Source organism: Enhydra lutris, unplaced genomic scaffold, assembly GCF_002288905.1.
Source record: "Enhydra lutris kenyoni isolate GAN:26980312 unplaced genomic scaffold, ASM228890v2 scaffoldscaffold3, whole genome shotgun sequence".
Lineage (NCBI taxonomy): Eukaryota > Metazoa > Chordata > Mammalia > Carnivora > Mustelidae > Enhydra > Enhydra lutris.
In genome coordinates this window covers 74,430,111-74,449,339 of record NW_019154087.1, presented here as the reverse complement: position 1 = coordinate 74,449,339, position 19,229 = coordinate 74,430,111, and the positions used below count along the sequence as shown (strand labels likewise).

The window sequence follows — 19,229 nt, the reverse complement described above, 5'->3', positions numbered from 1 at the left end:
TTAAATTTTGAATTTAATTTAAAAATTTTAGTCACCTTTTAAAATTTTTAAAAAAATTTTTAAATTAAAATTCAATTAGCCAAGGTTTAGTACACCCCATTAGTTTTTGATATATATAATGTTTGGTGACTCATTAGTTTAACTCTAAATTAAATACAAAGAATAAGGTTTATATATATATAAAGCAGATGTACCTACAATATGTAATCAGAATATTTATGATGGTAAAATTTAAAAGGGTGGATCATTAAGGAAAAATGTCTAAAATGCGTCCTCGGTATGATCCAGCGACTCCACTTTGGAATATATATCCAAAGAAATGAAATCAGGAACTTGAAGAGCTATCTGTACTCCCTTGTTCATGGCAGCATTATTCACATTAGCCAAGACACTAAGTGTCTGTCGATGCATGAATGGTTAAAGACATTGTGAGATAGATAGATATAGAATATAGAGAGAGAATTCTATGTCTATAATATATATCTCTATGTAGAATATATATAAAGAATATCTATCTATATACATAGAATATTACTCAATCTTAAAAAAGAAGGAAGTCCTGTCATTCCCAGCAACATTGAGGGACCTGGAGGACATTATGCTAATTGAAATGAGCAAGATGCAGAAAGACAAATGCTGCATCATCCCACTTACATGTGAAATCTAAAAAAAGTGAAACAGAGAGTAGAATGATGGTTTCCAAGGACTGAGGGGAGGGGAAAATGGGGAGATGTTGGTCAAGGAGCATAAAGTTCTAGTTATGCAGGATGAATAAGTTCTGGAGATCTTCTGTACGGGATAGTGCCAAGAGCTAGCAATACTGTTTGCATATTTGAAAATAGCCAAGAGAGTAGATCTTAAATATTTTCACTGCACATAAAAGTGGTAACTGTGTGAAATAACTAATTAGCCTGATTGTGGTAATCATTTAAATATTTGTAAATATTTTTGTCAGTTATACCTCAATAAGGCTTGGGGTATTTCCCACAGAAAATATTCAGAAAATAAATAAAACAGCTTCTAGGGAAATGGATAATGCTTTAGTGTGCTGCAATGTGCAAGGCCCTTTTTCTCCATTTTCTGTTTTGATTCTCAGAGCCTCTCACCTGTGTCACAGAGCCCCAGCAGGCCCTGGAACAATGGCCCATGTGTTCCTTGGCCCATCTCCTGTGCTGGGAACTATCTGTCCAGGCAGATGATCCTAGTGACCCCTTCATTCCTGAACTTGTGTCCCAGGTCCTCAGTGGGGAGGGGGTCGCGGGGCCAGTTGGAACCCTGTGTTCCATAATCACTTGGAGCTTTCCAAAAATACACACACACACACACTCCACAAACCCCAGCCACACACACACACTCTCAAAAAAGGAAGTGCTGACCCAAGAGTGCTAGCTGGGGAATGGCTGTTCCTCAGTTATGAGCCAGATTGAGCCCAAAAAACTCAGACATTGATATGCAGGCAGTCATGAAATTCTCACCTGGTAAAGGATAAAGCCAAAGCCCCCAGATGCCCCATTCTGCTAAGCGACCTTTACACACGGCACCTGTCTTCAGGACTTCAGTCCCCTCACCTGTCACATGGCCACTAGGTCCCTTCCTGCATAGATATAAGCTTTGTGCTGCTCGGATCCGGTGGGGCTGTCATTCTATTCTTTTTTTTTTGGTTTTGGAGAGGGCATGGAATATGACACAGAATATACAAGTCTCCATTTTTTAAAAACTTTTATTTATTTGACAGAGATCACAAGTAGGCAGAGAGGCAAGCAGAGAGAGGGAGGAGGAAGCAAGCTCCCTGCTGAGCAGAGAGAACCTGATGTGGGGCTTGATCTCAGGACCCTGAGACCATGACCTGAGCCGAAGGCAGAGGCTTTAACCCACTGAGCCACGCAGGTGTCCCATCCATTTTTTAAAATAGTACTCATGTACATTACATAATGACATGACAAGAGTTGAAGACTCCTCTAAAAGAAACATGCAAGCAAGTACCCCGGTGGAGGCAAAACCAGGCCCTGCAGTGTGGCAAGGAGGAAGGGGAAACATGAGGAGATGGGGTGGGTGCTTGCATGAGGAAGGCATCTTGATGCAGGATATTGGGGGCCAGGAGTCATGGAGGGCTTCCTACAAAAAGGATACTGGGAGCCCAGAGTGGAAGAATGTGGAGGTTGGCAGGAGACGGTGGGGAAGGGCACTCCTGGAGAAGGGACCACAGGGATAAAGGCCGGACGCAAGTAGGGTACAGCACGGGCATGTGCATGATCCACATGGCTCAGAGTTTCTGGGAGGAAAAGCCGGAGTCTGGGGGACTTGCCTGGGGGAACAGAAGGGCTTTGTGTCTTCAGTTTGCAAAGGGCAAGCTTGTGTATGTCACAGGAAAAAGCTGGACTTCAAAACAGAAGCTGGGCTCCTCAACCAGAATTTGTGGACCCCAAGGATGGGCCACGAGGCTGACTAGCACTTCTAAAATTGCATCCAGAATTTCACATGCATTTCCCCCCCCGGGGAGTGTGTGCAAAGAAAGAACCATCACATTTCTGAAAGGAAATGAACTGTGGCTGAGAGCTGCAGAGCCACTCAGAGGTCTGAAGACGGGAAGGGAGAGGTCAGCTGGGCATTTCAGAAGCGTGGCAGTGATGTGCAGAGGATGGCAGGTACGATCAGTAAAGGAATCTCAGAGGCTGGGGGACCAGGGTGAGGTCATTGGTTTCTGGTCATCAAAGCCGGACTCCAGATTGGTGTAGCGGTGACTGAAATTCACGAGGTGAGTCATTGCATCTTCTCTGAGTTCCACGCAGCCAAATGAACATCCTGGCAAGTGCCCTTTCTCTCCTCCAGCCTGGTCTGGAGTCCACGGGGCTGGGATCACTTGCATCTTCCAGACGGGTGGTTGGCCACAACTGCCTGGTTTGTCAAGGCCGGCCCCTGGTCTTCTTTATTCAGCTCCCGGCACAGAGCCCAGATTTGAATCAAGAAGTCTGAGGGCCAGGGTACCTGGGTGTCTCAGTAGGTTAAGGCTCTCCCTTCAGCTCAGGTCATGATCCCAGGGTCCTTGGATTAAGCCCTGCCTCCGTCGGGCTCCCTGCCTAGTGGGGAGCCTGCTTCTCCCTCTCCCTCTGCAGCTCCCTCTGCTTGTGCTCGCTCATGCTCTCTCCCTCCCTCCTCTCTCAAATAAATAAATAAATTCTTTAAAAAAAAACAAGAGGTCTGAAGGTCCAGTCATGTTGAGTGACCTCAGCAAATGCTGGCAAGTGCTCCCAGCTACCTGTCATCCTTGCAGATGCCCTCTTATGGGCATAACTATGGCCTTAGCCTTAAGGTCGTAAAACCCAAGTATGGACCTCCTCCATGGTCACAGGAGAAGGAGTCCCTGGGCTGGATTTTAACTTCCAGCCCCAAGACTTTTTTGACCAGCTCTGGTTTTCAGCAAAGATCATCCCAAGCTGGCTCAGGAGACACACTTTCTTGGCCCTCAGACCATTCTCCATTTGCTGCAGGTTAAGGAGGTTCTGATGACTCAGAAAGCCAAGGATTAAGTCTCAGAGAGAAGCCTCTAGCTGCTGGGGAGACAGATCTGTACGTGCAAGTTGCTCTTCAAAAACAGGGAGGGGCCTTCATTTGCATTGGCTGCTGGGAACTTCCTGAAGACGGTCCCCAAACCCCTGGAGGCCAGCACCTGCATGGGGATGCAGGCACAGGAGTGGAGGAGAGCAATAAGCTGGGAAAGCGCGGGGGTGGGGTGAAAACACCAGATGCTCCAGAATCATGGCAAAAAGCCACTGGGCTTGGACTAGTCACTGTGGGTGTCCTCCTCCCAGTGCCCCTCATATGTGGAGTTTGAGGCTGGGTAAAAGCAAGCGAGATGTGCCACATCCCAGAAGGGTTGGGAACAGTGAAGAGGTGCTGCTCCTTCTGGGTGGGAGTGAGGGGGAGGATCCAGGTGCCACCAGTGCCCCCTGACAAACCAGTTTGTTTGCCCCTGCCTTGGCTCAAAGGGGAGGAACCAAGTCAGGCTGCAGCCTGGATGGCTTACCTTTTTGAGCACCAACGGGGCTGGCATGGGACAGTGGGAAGCAGACAAAAGCACAGGACCCACATCTCCACCCTCATCCTGCATCCTTGAATGCCGTCCCCTGCCCATCTCTCTGCTCATGGTAAGGTTCTGCCAAACTCATTTATACCAAGGTGCCAACGACAGTGACAGCTCAGAAGACAGGGTATGCTTTCCTTGAGGGAGCAGAGGACTCTTGTTCGGGGAGTTCCCACTGGGCCCCGTGTGCCCTGGGTCATCTCAGTCTCCACCCAATCCCTCCCAGCTCTGTGAGACAAGTGTAGGCACTTTACCATGAGAGAAACTGAGGCTCAAGGAGTAAAGAAATTTCCTTAAGGTCACATAGCTGGTGGGGTAGGGAAGTCAGAATTCAAAGCCCAGCCTGACCCACCACCCACTTTCAACCAGCCATGGGCTCTCTCTGTAGACCCTTGGAGGTGGACACTGGAAGGAGCCCCCAATCCTCTCTGTCATGGTTTTCCAAAGGATGTTCTGCAATCTGTATTACATAGAAATGAACGCTCTGTAGCCAGAGACCTTGAAGACCAAAAGAAATTAAATGGAGCCCTTAATTTGCTGGTGGGCTCAGCGAATGGCCAAAAATGGTAGAGTATAGGCAATATTGCTCAAATTTATTTGAGGCAAATGGTCTCTCAGACCAAGGAGCACATTTTGACAGCTATTGAACTAGTCTAGTCCTCTCATGCTAGAGATGGGAAACTGAGACTCCTTTCTGCCTCCATGAGTCTGACTGCTCTAGATACCTCACACAAATACAATCCTACAGGACATGGCCTTTTGTAGCTGGCTTATGTCACTTAGCATAATGTCCTCAAAAGTTATCTAGAATTTCGGGGTGCCTGGGTGGCTCAGTAGGTTATAGCCTCTGCCTTCGGCTCAGGTCATGATCCCAGGGTCCTGGGATCGAGCCCCGCATCAAGCCCCGCATAGGGCTCTCTGCTCAGCAGGGAGCCTGCTTCCTCCTCTCTGTGCCTGCCTCTCAGCCTACTTGTGATCTCTGTCTGTCAAATAAATAAATAAAATCTTAAAAAAAAAGTTATCTAGAATTTCCTCCCTTTGTCAGGCCAAGTGACATTTCATTTATGTATGCATTCCATTTTGTTTATCCATTCACATGCTGACGGACATGTAAATCCATATGGATGGGTTGCTTCTGCCTTTTGGCCATTGTGAACAAAGCTGCCATGAACATGGGAGGACACATATCTGTTCAAGTCCCTGTTTTCAGTTCTTTGAGTGGGGGGTGGGGTTAGACCCAGAAATGGCATTGCTAGGTCACATGGCAATACTATGTTTAATTTTTTGAGGAACCTCCCTACTATTCTCCTGCCTAATAGGTGCTTTGCTTTTGTTTTTAAGATAAACCAATAGTCACATTACAGAAAAAACCTACCCCAACAGCAGGATTAGAAAGACTTTGTTGACCTTGTAACTATTTCCTCATGGTTCACTCTCCTGGGATCAAAGGGCAAATACAGAGCCATGTATTTTAGATTGTTATGGGCTTTTGTCAAAACTCCTCTTTGCCACAGGTGGTCCCCCAACCTCATCTGCTTAGCACAGGCACCCCCTCACTGTTCCTCACCCCCATTCCTCAAGAAGTTGACTTTTTTTCATTAAAAAGGAAGTTTTTTTATTTTTTTAAGTTTTTATTTAAATTCTAGTTAGTTAACATAGGTTGTTATATTAGTTTCAGGTGTGCAATATATTAAATCAACACTTCTATATATCACCCAGTGCTCAGTGCTCATCACAAGTGCCCTCCTTAATCCCCGTCCCCTATTTTACCCAAACCCCACCTACCTCCCCACCGATAACCATGAGTTTGTTTTCTATAGTTAGGAGTCTGTATAAGAAGTTTGCAAGCTTAATGCTGAAGAACTTTGGCATGAAGAACAGAATCTGGGGCCAGAAGATCTCAAGGTTAGTGATGGTTCTGCCCTTTACTGTGTGATAATTTGTAAGTTACCTAACCTCTCTGAACTTCAGCTGCCTCATTTTGAAATGGGTACAGAGTACCCACCCATCTACAATTGCTGTGAACATTAAAGGGATGATCTATGAGGAGAGCTCAGCACATAAGGAAGGCTCCATCCCCTCACACAGTGCCCTGGCAATGTTTGCTGGAGAATGGCTGTGTGAGGGGTGGATTGGACTGATTCAGGGAGGAGGCTTTGGAGGACAAACAGAAGTCTTCAGGCAGAAGGTTCAAAGCAACCCATTTCAATTCAGCAGCAGGAGGAACATTCTAGAAGCAAGAGCTTTATTAAAGGAGCAGTCTAGACTTGAGGAATGAGGAGGTTTTTGGCTGGTGAGAGGATTCTTGAATAATGTGTGTGTGGTGGTGTTGGTGTGGCTTAAGTCAGGTGATCTCTTGGGTTCCTTTTTGATTGAGCTGACAGTCTTACAGCCACATCTAAGGGCACTGTGGGCCAAGCCCTGCAGCTGTCCCAAGTTTAGTGAAGGGAATCCTGACTTCGAATCTTCATCATCATCCTTGTTGTCATCATCCCTGAGTTGAAAATGACTAAGTAATCCCATGGCCTCAGGGACACGGAACTGTACCTAGACTAAAAACAGGCTATTCCATTCCCAGGCCTTGTCCCCGCTGATGTCCAGCTGACTAGGGAAGGACATGGGAAGTTAGAGGTAGAGCATGAGCTCACTCCAAAGGGCCAGAGGTCAGGTTTGAGGGCACCAGTACGACCCGCCCACGCACAGGTGGCACATATGGGCCAGAACACATAGCCAAAGGACACAGCTCCTCTTCTTAGCTGGGCCTGCACCATCCACCGCCTTGGAGCCATCCTACTGAGGGGCAGGATCCCAGTCACATGCTGTAACTCCAGGTGACCCAGTTAGGAGCCCCACCCCCAGGTGTTCCACACCTTGTTCTTCCAGGTGCTCAGCTCTTCCTGCATGCCAGCAGTCTCATTCCACTTACCATGGGGTGCTCTCCCAGGTTTCATGCTTCTTAGACTCTCATGTAGCCCATGTACAGATCCCTTCAGTCAAGATGGAAGGTCACATGGCAGGACATGTGCTCTGCTGTCAGACGGACCTGGATTCAAATCCCAACTCCATCTACTGGAGGTGTGACCTGGACCAAGTTATTTCAACTCTTCGGGCCTCAATTCCTCATCATTAAAATGATGTCTGTGATGTAAGATCACAGTGAGGCTTATAGATGTTACATGGGAAAATGCCAGGATCATAGAGTCCTCACTGTTCTTCCCTCTGCAGGGTGTATGTCCCTCAGGGAAGGCTAGGGGAGGTTTCTATGGCACAGTCTTGATTTCTGGCCTAACAGTCTCACGAGAGCTGTGACCTTAGTGTATGGGCTGAATTAACAGTGTGTTCCCCGTAATTCATATGTTGAAATCCTAACCCCTGTGCCTCTAGACAGGATTGTACTTGGAAATAGAATCTTTGAAAGAGATAATTCAGGTTAAATGACGTCATGTGGATAGCCCTAATTCAATATGACTGGTGTCCTTGTGAAAATAGGACATTAGGACACACACACACACACACACACACACAGGAAAGGTCATGTGATACGCACAGGGAGAAGGTGACCATCTAAAAGCCAAGGAGAGAGGCCTCAGAGAGGCCTCAGAAGAAACCAACCCTGCCAATACCTCGATCTCGACTTCCTGCCTCCAGAATTGGTTGACAATAAATGTCTGTTGTTGAAACTGCCCAGTCTGTGGTACTTTGTTATGACAGCCCCAGCAGACTGACAGACCCACGGAGGTAGCTCTGGAAGGGCAATTGCCCATTTATCCCAAGAAATGCTCTCTCAAGATTTCAATCAATGGCCTTTGTGGAAGCTTCCATTCTCCAGCAACAAATAAGTTGTCACCAAAGGCTCCTCCTCCGGGTCTAATGGGAGAGACATGGGGTTCAGGCCACCCTGGAGAAGGCTGCTGGACAAGCTGCTTTCCAAGTCGAGTGAAAGTGCATTTTTTCTCAGCTTGTGCTAGTCCTGAATCACTGGAGGCTCCCTGACATGGGTTGGGGTACTCAGGGGGCTGGTGGTGTAGACCCTGGGCAAGGCCATGAGTGTTCTGGTAGGAAGTGCTTGCATAGGTTACCTTGGGGAAGTAATGCCTCCTGCTAGCCCCAGGTTTCTGGAGACAAGTGGTATGGCTGCCTTCAATCCTATGTCTGCCAAGATGACATTTCCTGGAGAATCAGGAGTGGCCATGGATGGAACTACCAATGGGGGCTATGACTGACTGAGCACTCCCCTGCCTATCTCATGCCTCCACCAACTGATCATCAAGGCCCACTTCCTCAAAGCCCCAGGAAATGGGGCCAAACCAGAAGGAAAGAGGTTCTTCTAGCCCAGATGTGTAAGGAAAGCATCAGAGGGTGAAGTCTGAGGCAAGATAGGCTGTTCCCCTCACCCCTCACCTGCTGCAATGCGTCAGTCAAAGATAGGATGTATGGGCCTTCTGGGTACCCCAAATCTCTGCCACTCCCAGATGCAAAGTTGGACACCTCAAGGGTTTCCATATGCCCCAACACCTCTCTCTTCTCCTTTCCCAGAGACTCAACAGGGTGTGCAAAATATGCCCACTTCCTGCGATTTCTTCCCATTAAGACAGCAGCAGCTTGTTGTTTCTCTGTGCTGGGCCGGGTGACTTCTCTCCAGGCCCATGGAGACAGCAGGATGGGATCTGCCCAGGGCTTCCTGTAGGCTGGCAGTGGAGGTGAGGTCAACAGGATTCTCTCTTTTGGCCTGGGGTTGAGACTGGATCATCCTGGTGAGACATTTGCCAGGACAGAATCAGCTTGTGCTTTTGAATAAAGGGCAGCTCTTTCCCTCCTGGTAGCAAGGCCCGAATGGGCCAGGAGATAAGCCGGGCTGGCAGCTGTCCTGTCAAAGCTTTGAATCACTGTTGTACAAACATGAGCTTCCTTAAATATTATCGGCCAGATCTGTTATCTAGTGTGCAAACAGAATTCAACCATCCTTAGCCTCAAATTAACAACAATAACAACAACAACAACAACAACAACAACAAGAAATCCCTGGAGAAATTCCCTTCTGAGAAGAGTGAGTCTCCTGTGGACATTAGTTGAAACAGAAGCTTGCATGTGAGCTGGCCAGCCAGGGGTCCCCCCAGTCTGCATCCTGCACCTCTCCAGCTGTGATGGGTGGGACGCGGACCCTGAGCAGGGGCAGGGTGGGATGTGAGATGGGAAGCACTACAACTCTTTCGGGACCTGACCTGCTGTCTTGAGAGCTCTTCCTGCCCCTTGCTGCCTGGATCCCCTAACAAGGGTAGTGAACAGATGCCTTCCCCCTTATGCTTTTGGGCAGTGGCACTTCTTCACACACGTGCCCAAGGGCAGGTCATGGGTGTGGGGTGGCTCCATTAGGCACTGGGCTTGAGGTTGTCTGGACTTCCATTCTGCTGGCCTGTGACTGGAATACATCTGCAGTCCTGCTTGCAAGGTGAGGGGAAGACAAGAAATTTTACAGACAGTAAGCCCTCTGAGGGATGTCAAGCAGCAGCTTCTAGTCCTGGACAGCCAGCACCTTCTGTTCATTCCATCTCCCGTCTGTGTGTCATGGGCACATGGGAGTTAACATTTATTGAGCATTTACTATGTGCCTGTCACTGTGCTATACATCTAGCAGGCCCTGTCTCATTTAATCTTCCCAACTACACTAGGAGTTAGAACTATTATGACCCTCGTTTTAGAGCTGAGGAAATGAAGGTACAGACAGGTACAGTAACCTTTCCAAGATTACACAGTAATAAGTGGTGGAGGTGGAATTTCAACCCAAATCTTCTGACTGCGGAGTTTAGTGCTAATCCCCCTGACATCACCTGGACACGCAACACTCAAGACAGTCACCCTGGATAAGTCAAGCACCCTAACCTCCTCTCTGCCTACAGGAAATATCATCTCTAGGGGTACCAATGGTTGGTTAATTAATTTTTTTCAGGTAGCACCTACTGTGTGCCACATGCTGCATTTGGCATGGGGACACAGATAGAGGGAGAAAAGTGAAGTGGGTATAGACCCCTCTCCAAGAGATCCAGCCTCCTCAGGGTCTAGCCTTTCTTGCTGTCTAACCATGGCTCTTTGGGGGAAGAGTTTATATCTGAATAGATAAGGAAGGAGAATACCTCCATGGACACAGGGTTTGAGAAGAATGAGGCAGCCACTGCTGGTGGCAGTGGCGGGGATGATTGCATGCATGTGCGTGCCCAGAGAGGATACAGCTGCAGAAATCCAGTTATGAAGTGTTGAGGACCTTGGGAAGGTGTGGCCATGGCTAGGAGAGAGGAGGCCAAACTTGGGCCTGATGTGGGAGGGTCCAAGACTGGCTCTGGGTGGCAAAGTCTGGGGACCTGGAGGGTGAGGGGATGGAATAGAGTGTGGGAGTGTGAGAGGCCCTGGGCTCTAAGATCAGCACAAGGGGCATCTCAGAGGTGGTGCACAGGGCCTCGGCAGGGGCAGGTTGAACAGAGAGAACATTTGGAAACACCCTCCAGCAGATGGGGCTGATGTCGTGTGCCCCTTTGTCCACCTGGACATTGGCTCAGTTGGCCCCCACTGGCATTGTGTCCTGGATTAGGAGGGGAATCTACCCAGAGCTGGTAAGCGCAAGAAGGAACAAAGGGTACATGGACCAACTCCTTAGAGAATGTGGTCTAGACCTGGGTAGTGTGGCTCAAACAACACCAGGTGGTAGAGAAAGAATAGATTAAGGTCAGGTCGGGAATTGGGTTGAGTGGGAACAGAGCTAAGTAAGCAAAGACAGGGGTTTTGGGAACAAAGCCAAGAGGAGCAAACCAGGTACGTTCAATGAACAGTGCTATAGGGTTGCTTCCTGCTGCAGTGGTAAGACCTACACTTCTGGATGGACAACAGACCCCATGGGAGTGCCTGAAATCCCTGAGGAATGGGTATTATAATAATAATGGCTAACCAACTGCACATTCACAGGGCTTTCTTGTACCAGTCACTGTTCCAAGTGCTTTACATAAATGAACTCATCTAATCCTTGCAATGATCCCATGAAGTTGGTGAGATTCCTGTCCTCCTCTTGTCCCTACAGTCATCTGAAGCAGAGAGAGGTTAAGGGATCCTCACAGGGTCACACAGCAAAGAAATGGCAGAACCAGGACTTGAACCAGGGCACCAGGAATGTTGAAGACCAGTCCAGCTTGAGACTGGTGTTGACTATAAAATGAGGAGGACACTCCCATGGAAGAAGGAAGCTTCAGCTGAAATTCTATCCCCTATCTCGGGAGAACTGATGAGCTTGTTCATGCTCTTGCAAGTGTCCCTGTACTGGATTTCTGAGAAGCCGTGTGGGTATGGCATGGAGGTCATCTGGGCCAGCCTGACCATCCTCAGGAGCAACAGGCATCATCCTGAATGGCACCATGGGGGACCTAAAGTGAGCAGGACCTAGCTCAGGATGCCTGGTTCTAGAGTGGCTCCATATCCATAGGTGCTCCCACCACAACCCACTGTCACTCCCTGCAAATCACAGCCAGCACGTGGTATTACTCCCAAGAGTCAGCTCAAACAATGAGTCTGTTACCTGTGAGCGGAGCTGGGAACAGTCTTGCCTGCCTCTTTCTCGCCTTCCCACTTCCCAAACAAGTCTGCCAGTTTCCTTTACTTCCTTGGACTGCCTCTGGCTGAAGTGCCAGCCCCTTTGCACTCAGCCCATTGTCCTGCCCCACTCCCTGTGATGCAGGGTCAGCTGCGTTAGTGCTGGCGTCTGAGGAGAAAGGGCCTCAGATGATCTCTGCTGCCCTCGGGAGGAAGCTGACGCTGCTTCTGAACCTGTGGAGGCTGATCTGTCCTGGGTGCTGCATCCGAGTGCATGCAGCCATTTCTGATCATGCCATCTCTGAATCACATCATTCTCTCAAGCCTTCTGTCTTTGTCCCTATGGTCCCCTCCTAAGAATAATGGCTAACTCTCACTGAGTCCTTACTAGGCACCAAATTCACGTTATGAGCTTTATGTATATAACCTCATTTAATCCTTAAAACAATCCCAGGAAGTGGGTATTCTTGCTTTTCCCATTTTCTAGATCTGTAACCAGAGGCTTGGAGGTGATGTGACTTGCCAAGGACCATATATCCAGTAAGGGACTGACATAAGATTGGAATGTTCCCTTTGGGTGCTGAGCCTTCTGATGGATTCTGATTTCAGTGAGTCAAATTTCAGGCATGAGAGGCCCACCCAAGAGCTTGTTCCTATTCTGTGTTTGTACCAACCATGTTTCTCAAATCTGGGGATGATTTAAAGGTAAGAGAAAGAACTCATAAGCTGGAGAGCCCAGGATCAAGATTTAGAAGATGTCAGGAGGAAGGAAAGATGGCCAACACTGACAAGATGGAATCAGCGGGAATAATTGTGAAGTCTTGCATGAATAATCAAAATTGCCATTGCACAAGGGCAGGATGGGAAAAGTGGTTCCCATGTGGGACTGCCTGCCCAATATAAATCAATGTGACTTTGATGTTGATTAAGTAAACTTACCCATAGGCTATATAAACAGGAGCATCATCACCAGGACAGAGGAGGCGATAAAATCCCTAATCACTTCACTGATCAAATTGCAGGCTGTTTTGTGTTTGGATTTGGATGATATATTTTAAGAACAATATTGGCAATCACAAGTATGCCCTGAGAAGGGCAGGAAAGAAGATGGCAGTGGTGGGGAGGTAGGGGGAAAGGGTCTATGGAAATGATTTCATATTAAGAAAGACAAAAGTGACTGGGGATTTCTAGTCTAAATGTAAAGACATGATAGTCACATTTTATAAAGCAAATGAAATATCTGCCGGTCCTGCATTCTGGTTCTAGAGGACAGACTTTGATCATTTGAGTAAAAGGTGCAGAAGACAGATGTAGCTAAATATAAACAGGAACTTCCAAATAAGAGGAGTGGTGTACAACAGAATGAATTGTTTCAAAAGGAGAGAGCACCCTATAGCTTGGAGGGTGTCGGCAGAGGCTGGAAGAACCTTGTTGGCTGGTTGAAGGGGCTCCCCGCAGTAGAAGGAATTAAGTTCCTGGATCACCAAATGTCCTTCCAACTGCACGGTTTTAGAAATCCACAAGGCATAGCTAGGCTGTGCTGGCAAGTTATGCGATAACCAGAAATGCTGAAAGCACCAGTATGAGCTATCTACCAAGTCTGAAGTTTGGTTTGCATCATCATTGACTGACTTTCACAGACTCAGCTTATGGAAGTCTCTGATGGAAACTTGAAAGAGCCCGAGTTCCCACCTGCTTGGGGCTGACATTCTTCTTCCTGCTCGTCAGTGTTTGTTCTGGCCATGAGCCACTACAGAGCTCAGCCGACAGGCTTGAACTCTGATACCTGTGCACTGCTGTGAGCAGCAGGGAACAGGACCAAGAGGGATGCCAGGAAGGCTGCAGGGATGAGGGCTGAGTGGGGGGTTGGGTGGGATACAGTTACCAAGGATCTCTGAAGTCAGCCCAGAAGCAGGGCCATGTCTGGCTTAAGCCTTCAGACCGGGATCACTGGTTTGGAGGAGAGAAGGGAAGGAAGGGTACATGAGCAGTTTAAGAAATGAAAAGAGTCTAATCCACGTGCATATAAGCTGTGTGATTCAGTGCCAGCCCCTAAATAGCTTGAAACGGAGGAGTGATGGGATTTGATTTGTGTCTGAACAAAATCACCATGCTGTTCAGTGAAAAGATGCAGTACAAGATTTGAAAGCTGTGGGTTGGTCAAGAGATGGAGGTGGGTTAGAAACAGTGGTGGACAAGGAGCTGGTGAAAAGTGGTAAGATTAAGGAGGGACATAGAGTTACTGTTGCTGGGACTGGTGGGTGAACTCTGGGCACATAAGGAATGGGGATATCATGTATGAAGGACAGGGTGTCGTGTGTCCTATTTGCTTGGCAGTGGTTGGAGGCCTTGGACAGAAGTCCAGCAGAGGACCTCAAATATGCCACATGTTAAAAAAATATTATACTGAGGGGCACCTGGGTGGCTCAGTGGGTTAAAGCCTCTGCCTTAGGCTCAGGTCATGATCTCAGGGTCCTGGGATCGAGCCCCACATCGGGCTCTCTGCTCGGCAGAAAGCCTGCTTCCCCCCCCCTGCCTGCCTCTTTGCCTACTTGTGATATCTCTCTCTCTGTCAAATAAATAAATAAAATCTTTTTAAAAATATTATACTGAAAAAAATTTCAAAATAAAGAAATACAGAAAAGTTTCAAAAAGAGTATATAATCAAGGCAGTATGGTATCGGCAAAAGAATAGACAAATAGACGAACAGGGCAGACACAAGAGAGATCCCAGAAACAGACCCACACAAATATATGTGACTGATATTTAACAGAGGAGCAAAGGCAATATGATGGAGCCAAGATAATCTTTTCAACAAATAGTGCTGGAACAACTGGACATCCACATGTATAAAAATGGAATCTAGATACAGATCTCATACCTTTCCCAATAATTAACTCAAAATGGATCATAGGTCTAAATCTAAAATATAGTACTATTAAACCTCTAGAAGATAACATATATAAAAAACGTAGATGATCTTGGGTTTGGTGATGACTATTATAGATACAACACAAGGACATAGTCTATGAAAGAAGAGCTGGTAATTTGGACTTCTTTAAAATTTAAATTTTCTGCAAAAGACATTGTCAAGAACAATAAGACAAGCCACAGACTGGGAGAAAATATTTGCAAAAGACATACCTGATAAAGGACTGTTATCTAACACAGACCAAGAACTTTAGAAGTTCAACAAAAAGAAAACACCCTGCTTGAAAATGGGTAAAAAACTTAATAGACACTTCGTCAAAGAAGTTATATATGGATCTGTCTATCTATCTAGATGTCAAACAAGCATACGAAAAGGTGATCATTATTATATGTCTTCAGGAAAATGCAAGATATCACTACACAGTTATTAGAATGGCTGAAGTTGAGAAAACGGACACTTACCAAATACTGGTGAGGATGTGGGGCAGTAGGAATTTTCATTCATTGCTGGTGGGAATGCAAAATGGCATAGCTACTCTGGAAGACAGTTTGGCAGTCTCCAGCAACACTAAACACATTCCTACCTTACAATCAAGCAGTCTCATTCCTTGTTATTTACCCAAAGGAGTTGAAAAATTATGTCCACATAAAAACCTGCACACAGATATTTATTGCAGCTCTAAATTGTCAAAATCCGTGAGCAATCAAGAAGTCCTTTAGTAGATTGAATGGATGCATAAACCTGGGTGCATCCAGACAATGGAATATTATTCAATCTTAAGAAGAAATGAGCTATCAAATGGTGTAAAGACACAAAGGATACTTAAATGTATGTTACTAAGTGAAAGAAGGCAATATGAAAAGACTATGACTTTTAACTGGAAAAGGCAAGAGTATGGAGATGGTAAAAAACTGTGGTTGCCAGGGATTGGCAGAGAAGGAGGAATTAATAGATGGACCACAGAAGATTTCTAGGGCAGTGAAATTATTCTGTGTGATACTTTCATGGTGAATACATGTCTCTATACATTAACTGAAATCCATAGAATGCACAAAACCAAGGATGAACCCTAATATAAACTACGAACTTTGGGTGATAATGATCTGTCAAGGTAGATTCATCAGTTGTAATAAATGTTCCACTCTGATGGGGCACATTGACAGTGGGGTGGCTGTGCATATGTGGGACAGGGTTTCTGTGGGAAATCTCTATACTTTCTGCTCTATTCTGCAGTGAGCCCAAAGCTGTGCTAAGAAATAGTCTACTAAAAAATAGCATAACTGAAGCCATAAAGCTCCTGCAAGAAAACAGGAGGAAACCTCCTTGACATGGGTCATTACCATGATTTTTTTTTTTTTTGGATATAACACCTAAAGTATAAGCAACAAAAGCAAAAATAAACAAGTGTGTCTACATCAGAGTAAAAAGCTTCTGCACAGGGAAAGTAATTATCAAGAAAATGAAAAGGCATCTTATGAAATAGGAGAAAATATTTGCAGAACACATATCTGATAGGTGTTAATACAATGAACTCATACAACTCAATAGCAAAACCCCATATAATCTAATCAAATGGATAATGGACCTAAATAGGCATTTTCCCAGAGAAGATATTCAAATGCCCAATAGGTCCATGAAAACAACTTCTATATCACTCATCACCAGGGAAATGCAAATCAAAACCACAGTGAGATACCTCCTCACGCATGTTAGAATGCCAGTATCAAAAAGACAAGAAATAAAGTTGGTGAGGATGTGGAGAAAAGGGAACCCTCATGCACTGTTGGTGGGAATGAAAACTGGTGCAGCTACTGTGGAAAACAGTGTGGAGGTTCTTCCAAAAATTAAAAATAGAACTGCCATATGAACCACTTCTGGGCATATATGCAAAGGAAGTGATATTGCTATCTTGGGGGCGGGCGCCTGAGTGGCTCAGTCGTAAAGTGTCTGCCTTCGGCTCCCGTCATGATCCCAAGGTCCTGGGATTGAGCCCCACACTGGGCTCCCTGCTCAGCGGGAAGCCTGCTTCTCCTTCTCCCACTCCCCCTGCTTGTGTTCCTGCTCTCACTGTCTCTCTCTGTCAAATAAAAAAATAAATAAAGTCCTTAAAAAAATCGCTATCTTGAATTGATATCAGTACCTGCATGTTCCCTCCGGCATTATTCACAACAGCCAAGACATGTAAACAACCTACAGTCCATCAATGGATGAATGGATAAAGAAAATATGATATTTTGGCAGCAGCTCTTCCTGCCGACGGGTCCTGTCCCTATGCTTTAATAAACCAACATTTTGCACCAAAAAAAAAAAAATGATATTTTTCAGCCATAAAAATACTACTCAGCTATAAAAAAGAACCTTGTGCAACAGTGTGGATAAACCGAAAGGGTATCAAGACAAATACTGTATGATCTCACAAGCGGAATTAAAAAAAAAAACAAAACTGAACTCATGGAAATGAAACAGACTGGTGGTTGCCAGAGATGGGTGGGCAAAAAGGATGAAGGTGTTCAAACAGTACACACTTCCAATTATAAGATAATTAAGCCCTGGGAATTAATGTACAGCATGGTGACTGTAGTTAACATAATTCTGTTGTATATTTGAAAGGTGTTAAGAGAGTAGATCTTAAACATTTTCACCACAAGAAAAAAACTGTCACTATGTGAGGTGATGGATGTCAACTCACCTTACTTTGGTAATCATTTTGCAATATGTTCCTATGTCACATCATTATGCCACACACCTTAAACTTATACGATTGTATATGTCAATTATATCTCAATAAAACTGGAAAAACATAGTACAAAGAAATTTTCCCCAAACTACTTAAAGAATAAGCAGCCCACAAAATGCCCCATCATCAGATTGTTTTCATGTACATTACCTAACACAGGGCATTCATAACCACACTCATCAGAATCAGGAGATTTCCCTTGACACAGCACTATTGCTTAATCTCCAGACCTCATTTGCATCTTCCCCGTTGTCCCCTTTTTACATCCTTTACATCCTTTTTACTCTGATGTAAAGACCCAAACTGAGGCCACATGTCAAGTTTAGTGGCCACATCTCTGTGTCTTTCAGTTTAAAACAGCTCCCCTGTCTTACCTTGGCTCTCAGGACCTTAATATTTTTGAAGCTCACAGGAGAGGGACTTTGTTCAGTGCCACTAATTCAGTGTTTTCTTGTGATTAGATCATGTTTTGAGTCCTTCCTAGAACCATCACTGAAGGATGCTGGGTTCTCCTTTTGTATTCTACCAGGTGGAACATGATTCACAATGTGTACTTTTACTGATGATGTTGACTGGATCATTTGATGAAGGAGATGTCTGCCAGGCTCCCTCACATAGAAGTATTCTTTTCCCCTTTATAATCTCATCAAGCATTCAGCCACTGGTTTTAGCATTTATTAGTGACTCTTGGCTGAGTGTTACAATGATGGTGGCCCAAGAGGGGCTGTTTCAGATATTTGCTTAACGAATGAATCTGCTGCTCACAGCCGAAGAGATAGATGGTTGTGATCACATTCCCTTGTGCACTGGAGTCCCAGGGGGATATGGCTCTTCTCATGTAGCCAGGGCAGTGGTGGGAGAGATGCTCCCTCTTTAAACTCACTTGACTGCTTTTACCCCATCCCTGCCAGCAAGCTGATGCCTGTAAAGAATTTCTCCAAGACATTCAGCAGACCAAAACCTGATATGTGGAACAATTTGCTGTCCTTCAGGAATGCAATGGGGAATCAGTGAAGGGTTTTAAACAGAGGAGTCACATGTTTATGTAAGTAAAAACAAAGTGAAACCAAACAAAAGGTATGAATCATGGACCCTACTCCCTTCCCCAAAATAAAACCTGACTCCTCTCTGAGCCTACTCTCAGCCAGCTGACCCAGTGATATTGATCTGATAATGAGAGTCACACTGAAGTGTAAATGACTGACCAAGAGACAAACACCCTGACTTTTATGTGAACAGCTTGGAGTAGTGCAAAATTTTCAGCCAGAGAGATGGAGTGAAAAGACCCAGGAAAGACATTCAGTTTGCTTCGCTTTCCAGAAACCTAGACAGGAATATTATCTATGAGCATGTGAGGATACTAAATGTTGGAGGAAGAAAGGAAGGGGCTTCCAGTTCCTCAGAGGATTCCTGAGACTATGGACCTTGGTGGTGTTGGGGGGGGGCTTTGACCCTTATTCCCCAGAAAGCCTCTCTGACTCCTGCTCCAGATGTCCCATACCTTTGGTTTCCTTGAGCAGCTCTTCTGTGAACTTGACCACCTTGGTCACTTCCACCCATGGGAAGCCTTTGCCTACGGCAAAGATGATGCTTTCGTAGAGGGTATCCAGCAGAATGCTTCGGCGGGAGTCTCTCACTTCATCAAACTCCTCCCAGTTCAGCAGTCTCCGTAGGTGTTCCCTACCTTTTGGTTTCTGCAGGGCATGATATGAGGGATGGTGGGTGAGACTGAGGAATCAAGATGCCAACCTCATTGAGCAAAACACTACTGGGTCTTCAGGGCTCCCCATCATCCCGAAGAGTAACCAGGAATGTAGGTATGCCTGGGCAGAATTATGCTTTTATTTCTGGACAGCTTTCCCTTTCCTTTCTGGGAATGTGTTCTTTTTTCTAACACCTCTCCTTC

General features: G+C 45.9%; 1 protein-coding gene across 1 annotated transcript in view; it reads right to left on the bottom strand.

Moving 5' to 3' along the window:
- LOC111152565 (chromosome unknown C8orf74 homolog) overlaps positions 1-19,229 on the bottom strand; it is a 29,068-nt gene that overhangs the window by 8,532 nt on the left and 1,307 nt on the right. Inside the window, exon 2 of the mRNA XM_022511046.1 lies at positions 18,825-19,017. Coding sequence (XP_022366754.1) covers positions 18,825-19,017 — 193 coding nt within the window. The remainder of the gene's footprint in view (positions 1-18,824; positions 19,018-19,229) is intronic.